General features: G+C 31.5%; 1 protein-coding gene across 1 annotated transcript in view; it reads right to left on the bottom strand.

Moving 5' to 3' along the window:
- LOC107440367 (pancreatic lipase-related protein 2-like) overlaps positions 1-10112 on the bottom strand; it is a 152227-nt gene that overhangs the window by 97928 nt on the left and 44187 nt on the right. The window contains exons 3-5 of the mRNA XM_043048725.2: positions 8449-8595; positions 2474-2585; positions 998-1111 (exon numbers count right to left, since the gene is read on the bottom strand). Coding sequence (XP_042904659.1) covers positions 998-1111; positions 2474-2585; positions 8449-8595 — 373 coding nt within the window. The remainder of the gene's footprint in view (positions 1-997; positions 1112-2473; positions 2586-8448; positions 8596-10112) is intronic.

Below are 10112 nucleotides of genomic sequence, written 5' to 3'. Positions count from 1 at the left end.
TATATATATATATATGATACAGTTTGTAAACGGCTTTCTATCTGATTTCTATCTGATTTCAGGGTCTGATTTATAAACAGTCACCCTATGAGAGAAGGAATACCAATAAAATTGTTTATTCTTAATTTACGTCTGTGGTTTAAACTCTACAGCAATTACCTATTTAGAAGGTTTTTTTTTTTGCGATTTAATTTTATTTTTTAAATTGACTTCAGGTATTATTTATCTTAAATTTTTAATCCTATTAGGGGTGCTGCTACTTAAATTTTCCAAATATTTTAATAGAAAAGTTTTTTTGATAGATGTAATTTGCTTCATATTTTTTCGACCAAATATATTTTTAAAAACTATTTTATACGATTTATGCTATAAGCTCTGTTTTCTTTCTTATTCTTCTTAGCTAATTTTTATTAGCTGTTAGATTAGTGCATCGAATTTTAAGGCATTTTAACTTTTACTCCACGTCAGTGGTGTGTCTGCGCTTACGCTCAAGATTAATGTTAAAAATATTTATGTTTATAATTGTGATTTAATTGACACATTACTACCACTAGGAAAGTCCCCCTTGGAGTGATTAAAAGCTGGCTGATATGATTTATATTATTTTCACTGATTAATAAATGCCCACCCACTTTTTTGTAAAATATATTTTCATACCACTACAAAATTTAGCATTTTCACAACCTTCAATGGGAATAGGTTAAAGAAGTAGGTTTCCTCAAATTAACCTTAAATGTGTTTTTAGTACTAAGACACATTGCCGCACAAGGTTTGTATGCTCAATTTAATTATGTCTGCTCTCAACCAAGAGTTTCCATTCAATACAAGACCTTGTAACCACTAAGTATTAAATATTTGAAAGGAAAATCGATCATTTCTGTTGAATAACGGCCTTTGTACCTTATTATTTTCAATACAATTTATTATAACATACAATGCTTTATATTCATGCAACACATTAATCTCAATATAATTTTGTCATAATATTATATATTACCTAAATCATAGTCCTTTAACTCTGTATGAATAACATCCACGAAATCAGCATCACTTTTATCTAATCGAACATTATCTGGCATATTGCAGAAAAATTTGTATGCTGGATCCAATCCTATGAAACAAAAAGCATATATCTATGCATCACTATTTATTGTATTGCAATTTTAACACAATAAAAAGTTACTGGTTAAGATATAATAACTGAAAAATGTCTGCCTAAATCGCAGGTTTGTATGGAATAGATGATTAATTTAGAATCAGATTAGTGTAAGAATTATTTCAATTCAAATTTGATCAGAATCAAATCCGAATTTCTTATGGGTAAAAATGACATCAATTTTAAAAGCTCCAAGGATGCTATTTCCAATTGGGTCAACAGTTTTACCATCTAAAATCTTCCAAAACATTTGCTACTGAAAGAAGATTGTTTTCAAAGAAGATTGTATGCAATAGATGATTAATTCAGAATCAAATTATTGTAAAAATTAATTCAATTTAAATTTGATCAGTATCAAATTCGAATTTCTTATGGGTAAAAATGACATAAATTTTAAAAGCTCCAAGGATGCTATTTCAAATTGGGCCAACAGTTTTACCATCTAAAATCTTCCAAAACATTTTCTACTGAAAGAAGATTGTTTGCAAAGAAGATTGTATGCAATAGATGATTAATTCAGAATCCAATTATAGTAAAAATCAGTTCAATTCAAATTTGATCAGTATCAAATCCGAATTTCTTTTGGGTAAAAATGACATAAATTTTAAAAGTTCCAAGGATGCTATTTCAAATTGGGCCAACAGTTTTGCCATCTAAAATCTTCCAAAACATTTGCTACGGAAAGAAGATTGTTTACATAGAGTCAGTGTAGAAGCATTTGCATAATTTTTTCCAAACCTTGTAAGTACAACTCAATCCGAATACACAGTCTCCAAGATTTCAGGTTTTACTCCCTCTGCCCCAAACTATGTGTAAATATAGCTATAAAATTAGATAAACCATATGAAAAGTACGATGTGCAATTTTATTTTGCTCGAAAAGATTTAAAAACATTTGCTATTTTCACTATAAAAGTTATGAAGAGCTGGAACTTTTTGGTTGGAAACTCTGCCACGGGATTGGTTTATATTTATGTTGTACAATTCATTGCAATAGTTAATGTCATAATTTCTGCCATTTTCTGCTATTGAATAATTTTTTAAAAGTGTAGATTTATTGCCAATAAAGGATCTTTCGTGTTTAACAATCTTGAAAAGTGATGCAAAAAATTTTAAAAAAAGCCATGTTTTTATATACTTGTGACCATTACTATATATAACTTATTAAAAGAAATCATTAGAATTCCAGGCTGTCAGATCTCTGACCTAGTCAAATAAAATAGGCTATCATTTTATGGTCAATCACGTCGTGTGGATATGGCCTACGTCTTTTTATTGTTTCTTACTTATAAGAAAGTGTTAAATCAGTTTAACTTACCAGTTATTCGAGAAACCATAGGAAGAATGCTTTGACCCGCGTAGCCAGCTACATGAGCACCTAAACCATGGCCAACTAAATGAAGCATCGATGTTGTTAAGTTACCGAAATGCTAAAAGAAAAAATCAGGAGGGATTGTAAAAGTAGAGATTGTTAAACATAAAAGCAGTTATTTATATCGACTCCAGTAAAAATATATTACTAATGAATTCGTGATTCAAAAATGAAAAGTACTTAGAAAATGCGTCATGGCTAAAGAGCATGCTAATTTTCTGTTTAAGGTGAGAATACTTGGTAAGTAAATGATGATTGATACCATAGAACAATGAAATCTCTGAAAAATATTCAAACAAAATCGTAAAATGATCAGTCTCAGTAATTAGTACAAAAGTAATCAAAAGTAGCGACTAATTTGGAACAGAAGGAGTAATTTAAAGTACTTGACATAAATGTAGTAAAAAAGAATCTATACACAAGAAAATAAAATATATGACAATAAATATTCTGTTTCTGGAAAGTTTTTGCAAATTGTATGCTCCTTACATTTTATTCTTAATGAACTAAATTGAATTTTCGATTATTTTGAAAAGGACCGTATATATAAACACGAATATACAGGACATGATAATGTTGTTAAATTAAACATATTAAGCTTGCCTTAATTGCTATGTTGCAGCCACTTAAATTATTGTGGGTTGATAGGATTCCCAACTTGGTAAACATGCAAATAACAATTTAAATATGAAAAACCCATAATAACAAAATCCTTATTCGCAACTAAAGGAGCATTATTTAGATGAATCAACTCAAAGGTGGTGTTTTGTCGTGTAACTAACTACATGTGAAAGCGTAGCACAGTTTTGCCGATCTTCGAAGATTTAAGCACATATTTCTCCTAATTGGGGGATTTCTGAAATTAAATTCCGTTCTTAACCAATTAAAGATAAAATCATTACGAGGCTGCCAATTACTTTGATTTTTGAAATTATCTTATTTAGTGGTAAACACATAAAAACTAAAGCCTTAAAATATTTGGTAAATTTAATAATAAGTAATTTTAAGAACATTTTAAGAGTCTCATGACAGAGTTGGAACGAAGGGCCATTTTATATGAACTTTTTAAATATATTAACTTCTGTATTGTGGAAAATTACCTACAAATAAATTTACAAAACAAATAATCATGCATTAAAACATAAACTTAGCTACCAATGGAAGAAATTTCAATTTATAAAAATCTTATTCTTAATCATAAGCTGCTTACTATAAGTTACTTTTTCTTCGGTAAGAAACAGTCTTGCACTTATAAAGTTTGATCAAAATAATGAAAACACATCTATACTAACTTTATAAAAACTATTCTTTAAAAACAAAGGTTTTGGAAGATTTTATGAGATAAAACTGTGGGCACAATTTGAAAGATCAAGAAATGTCATTTTTACCCACGCAAAGTTCGGACCGACCAAAATAAGCTTTCGAAATTAACTTATTTCTAGTTTAAATACCAGCAATTTTTTAAACAGTCTGAAGGATTGCAATATTTATGTAAGAAAATTTTTTTTTATTGCATTGGTATTTCAAAAGAAAATCAGCTTTTAAATTTCCTAGATTCATTTTGAACAATGCAAATTTAGAATGGTAAAAAAGGACACAATTTTTGTAACTTCATGCATGAATTTTTTAAAATAGACCAACAGTTTTGCCCTGTTAAATCTTCTTGAACATTTGCCTCAGAAAGAAAAACTGTTTACATAGAGTTAGTATCAAAGTGTTTCATTATTTTGATCCTGTATGTTCATTTGCGGAATTCAAGTTAGAAATGAATTGCTGCCGTTTACGCGTTTAAGGTGGATACAAGATCTCGATATCACAAAACTACATCCGATGTATACATGTAAAAGTAAATTTCATTTTCTTAATAAAGGCACATTTTGCTTCCCTGTATAATGTGTCTTGTTTTATTGTTGAAGCATACCTGCCAACTTTTACATGCTTCAAAAAAGCTTTTTTCCAGTAGCAGTGAAACAGCTATTAAGGTGATATGGTATCAGCTTCTGAATTCAACTTTCGTTATCACTTAAAACAGAATAAGATATTGGTTTATTGGAATAACATATACATTTGCAGGCTTGTGAACTCAATTCAGGCTTATAAATCTTTGCGAAGTAAAAGTACAGATTGCAAAGTACAGAATAAAAAGACTAAACCCAGCGGCATGACAGCCCATAGAGGGCCAAGTCCTACTGTGCCCATCTCAGTTTTCTTGACCTTGGGCTCTGGGGGGCCGGAGCAGACGATCCGGTTAGGTGGTGAGATGAACGCGAAAGCGTGTTTAGTTCCCAAGCATGCTTGGTACTCATTTATCGACCCAATGAAGGAATAAAAGGCTGAGTCAACCTCGCCCGGCCCGAGAATCAAACCAAGGCCCTGTGGCACGGGAGCGCGAAGCGCTACCACTCAGCCACCGGGCGTCAAGTACAGAATAAGACAGCACGAAAATATATACAGGGTAACAGCGTGATTCGGACCCGCTACCTCCGATCTTTCCACAGTGTTTGACGGACGATACCGCTCGGTCAGAGAGGCCCCCCACAGGTGACTAAAAACATAATAAGTGGTAGAACCTCAATTCACTGTTATATATTTATTATCTTTGTAAATATCCAATTGTTACTACCCCTATAACTTACATTTCAAATAATTCATACTTCATTTACTTTTGCAAGCAAAGTGACAAAAATTTCTAACAGGAAGTTTAGAATTTTATTCACATGCATCAAAGTATTTAATGTCGCCACTTTTTGCGTGAGGATGTGAGAAAACTAGACAATCCTCCTAGAAAACTCCTACAATGAGAAAACTAGCTGGTCCTCTGTATGTATGTTTAAACTATTTAAATCCATACCTGCCAACATTCACTCTTTTCGAGAATGGATTTTCCAAGTGGTAGTAAAACAATTACCGAAAAACTATCTTCCTCAAAAATATATTTTAATAAGGTTGAAATTCGCTATCGCATACCTGCCAACTTTCACTCTTTCCGAGAATGGATTTTCAGAGTGGTTGTAAAACAATAAACGAAAAACAATTTGACTCAAAAATATATTTATAGTTTGATCCCGTTGAAACTCGCTTGCTCAAGGATTATTATACTTTTATATATTTATTGTAATTATTTATATGTAGTGGTGATCAGACTCATTTATAATTATCATTATAATTCAAAAAGTTAATTGGAATAACCTGAGTATAGCTACCACGATAAATATGAAAATAAAATCTTGGCAGATATGCCGAAAGAGTTGGCAGGTATGCCATCGTGGGGACTAATAGGCTTTTGTATATTTGTTGCAATTATTTATATGTAGTGGTGATCAAACAGATTTAAAACTATTATTATAATTCAAAAAGTTTAATGAAATAATATGAATTTCGCTAGCACTTTAAATATGAAAATAAAATCTTCCGGGAAAACCGGAAGAGTTGGCAACTATGTAAATCTAGTGGTAGTTAAAAGTATATTAAATCAAATTTTTTAGAACAGGAATCAACCATGAATGCAAAAAAATTGCTACCTCGTTAAATATAAAAATAAAATCCTACAGAAAATCCGGGAGAATCGGCAGATATGTGGGCGAAATATTATATCCGCCCTTCAATTTTTTATATTTTTTTACTGTTATTGTTTAAGTCTTCTGAGATTTTTCTTATTATTTATTTACCACTTTCTAATTTCAATATTTTTTATTAAAAATGAGCTAATTGTAAGTTACCTTTGAAATCGTTTTGAAGTATGTCGAAAAATTGGAAACGGTATATTACTTTATGCTGTGAAATTCACAAAAAATAATCACGGTATTCTAAAGAATATCGTCAACACAGACATTTTGCTAACTGGAATTTATTTTATTTAAGAATCATTCATTTAATTATACCCCATGCCAATCAACATTTCTTCCTTGTCCATGTCACATGAACCCCCTCTCGATTTTTTGGTGCTGAGCAAAAGAGCAATCGAGAGGGGGTTCACTACTCTTCATCATCGATTTATTACTACAGATGTATCAGTTAATGGCGCTTCGCGGCAGCGCACCGAGATATATGTGATTTCTACCATTTTACCAGTTACCTTCAAGGGAATACGTAATCCTAGTTGTGTTAACAGCGATTCTTTGGAAATATGTTATCTCGTAAATCGTGAAACGATGCATTTGTTTATTGAACATGTTTAATCCATTAATTTCTAGCCACAAAAAAGTGGTTAAAATACGAAAAAAAATTGGAAAAAGTGGTAGCACACATTTGTTTGATACAAGCGAATGAGCCTATGTAGTTTAAGGGATAGAGTGCTCTCCTCCGTATGAGGTGACCTGGATTTTAATTCCAAGGATTGCTGGTCAATGAGAATTTCACACCCGATTTGTACCAAGGTTTCCTTCTCGAAGTAACAGAAATGGATTTTTCCTCCAAAACGCCCTCAACTTAGGCTAATTTGTCTCAATACTTGATCCAGGAGTTCGCTTGTCTTCTAGGTCGAGTTTTGAATTACAAAGCTATATTTTTTTTCCGAAGACGCAATCTTTAAAGGAATAGAACATGCTCAGTAGCCCTAATACATTAGTGATAAAAAACTATTAAATTCATTTAATAAATTGTTGAATATAGTTTGTTTTTAACTGAAGTGGTAGTTAGCACAAAAGAATGCCCACCTAATAAAGAAGGTAGTGTTTGTGGAGCACAACATATGCTATTTCTTGGCTGACTATAGCTGAGAATTCTCTCATAATCTGAGTGATATTCAAAATATAAGATCAAATTATAACTATTGTCATGCAGTCATTAATAATGAAAAGTGGGGCTATTTTGATTAAATGAAAACTTAGGAAACATACAGTAACATTTTGCTACATATATTAAATATTCATTGTATTCAGATAAATAACCTAAATTCACTTTTAAACTGCTTCTTAAAGGAAAATACAACTTTGAATTTCAAATTAAGTAAACAGTAAATGCACGATAAATCAACTTTTTTTTCAAAGCATACAGATTATATGGAATTTATTCAAATATTGGTGGCTTAAAAACTTGTCCCTTTAAATATAAGAGTAACAAAAATGAAAGAAAAGTTGAATTTTTTGTGTTTAAAAGCCTTTTAAGTTTTCTTCTCTCAAGTTTTATTGACTTCTTGATGAACTGCTTCTTACTAGTCAAAATACTTACTGATGTTTCAAAAGCTTTTTAATTTCTGTACTGACATACCACAGACTATTAGAAATGAAAACACAAGAACTTTTGCTCACCTGAATGCCAATTGGTTTCATGACAATTATCAAATACTTACCTCATACCTTGGCCAAAGAATACGTCGCCAAGCTTCATGCAAAAGAATGTTTTCCCTACATAACTGATACTTATTTAAATTATACAAAAAATGCTAAGAATCTCCACTTTAGCCATATGTGAAATCACCACTTACTGCCATTAACCACGCTGTTTGAAAAAATTGCTGCTTTAAGTATCATTGTGCAAGTAGAATAATTGCCCTAGATGTCAAAAGAAAATTCTCAAAAAAATTACACGAGCAAGATGATTTTATCCATTTTCACTAATACGTTTCCATTAATTAAGAATTCATTAGAAACCGATTTAGTGCTTATTCATGGATGGGTTCGATCCATGAATGCCACCATTGATTGGATATCCAATGATTAGAAACATTGGTGACATACATTTCACTATAGATAACGCTATTGTTTCTAATCAATGTAATATAAACAGTAGTTCCCGTTATCTCTTTTAAAAAAGACCTCTTTTGTAATATTTTGAGCATGAAAGAAGAAGTGTTCATCCAAACGAAGTTTTTCTAGAAATGGTGATCCAAACTTCCAGCATAAGCTTTTCCCCTCCATTTTGAATCATCATTTCTGCTTTAACTTCAAAGATATTATTCCATTCTATGGAGTGCAACTTACCTTTAAAGCATTAACCATTCTTGCTATTTCAGCACCCACAACTCTTGCATTGGCAACTGCTTGTATGTAGGGTTGCTGACTTCCTCTGCTCCAATCTACTATTACGACATTAGTATCATTGTCATTCAGAAACTCCTTCATCATGATCTAAAATAAAAATGTTTTTTTTTTTTTTAATTTTCAAAATAAATTTAGTTAAAGATCACGATTTGCTTAGATGCAATATATTAATATAGTTCGATTATTTAAGAGTATTTATTAAAATGACTGAGATGTTTTTGTAAGTACATGGTAGCACTGACAAAAAGAAATTTTTGAAGTAACATAAATTGCTCGAAAAAAAATTTTTTTTTTCGGACGAAAATGCTTACATACAGAATGAAAGCACTCTTTATAAACGAAATGTCCCATACTCTCTTATAATTCTTAACCTCTTCAAGTCGAGCGAGTTATATACGCATTCCAAAGGTGTCGACAATCAGGGTAAAAAGATAAAACTGCTAGCAAATTTTTTTCTTTATAAATTTTTTTGTGGACAGGATGATAATAATTTGATATTTATTCAATTCCTCACCTCTCAGTCCAAAATAAAAATTATATAGTTACATTTTGAACAAACAAAAGGTTCCCACCATGGGGCCTCCCTGGATGAGTAATATCACCGCCAAACGCTGTGCAAAGCGTGGAGGTAACGAGTTCGAATCCCGCCGTAACCCAGGATGTATTCTTCGTGATGTCCTCCTCTGAATTGTTCTGTCTTTCTTCTTGACAAAGGTTTATAAGCCTAAATTGAGCACGCAAACCTGCAAATGTTTGTAATTTCAATAAAACAATAAAATAAGGATTCCCATGGTATGGAAATTTTTTTAACCTTCCCGAGACAGCGAGTCATAAATTTATTCGTATGGAATCAGAAGCAGGATGGAAAAAAATAAAAAGCAGTAGCTTAAGTTTGGCCATGGCTAATTTGACAACCTTATTTTTGCTTTCACTTTAAATCTAATACATCCAATCTGTGTTTGTTGAAAGTGTAACCATATAATTTTTAATTCGAACTAAGTCTTGGTGATATTAATATAAAAAACTATAATTACCCCACCCACAAATAAACTGCCATTAAATAGTTAGTTTACCAGTTTTATCTTTTTTGCCGTAATTGTCGCCACCCTGAAAATGGATATATGACTCGCCCGTCTCGAAGAGGTTAGGTGGTAGAATCTAAGGTAGTTTAAAGTAGTTTAGGTGGTAGTTTAAAATCTAAGCTACCACTAATTTATTTTTTCCAGGTCATGGAAACCCTGAAAAATTAATTGTATGCAAATATATTAGAGTAAAAGTGAAAGTAAAAATAAGTCTGTCACGTTGACTATGACCACATTTAGGCTACCGCTTTTAATTTCTTTTTCCATCCTGATTCTATTTATGTATGAATGCGTTTATGACTCGTCCGTTCGGAAGAGTTAAAAGATGACGTGGACAACATGTCTTACGCCAAGATTTCTAAGTATTCGTTACAAATTAATAACTCTTTACACTCGAAAAGTGACTTTCAGACGCCACTGTCTCCCATAAATTACTTGCTACTTTAAAAGCAAGAAAAGACGAATTAACTCGTCACATGTCAACAATGTGTTAAGTATATGTTATAACCAATATATATATTA

This window comes from Parasteatoda tepidariorum, chromosome X2, assembly GCF_043381705.1.
Source record: "Parasteatoda tepidariorum isolate YZ-2023 chromosome X2, CAS_Ptep_4.0, whole genome shotgun sequence".
Taxonomy (NCBI): domain Eukaryota; kingdom Metazoa; phylum Arthropoda; class Arachnida; order Araneae; family Theridiidae; genus Parasteatoda; species Parasteatoda tepidariorum.
This window is presented reverse-complemented; position numbering and strand designations above follow the sequence as displayed.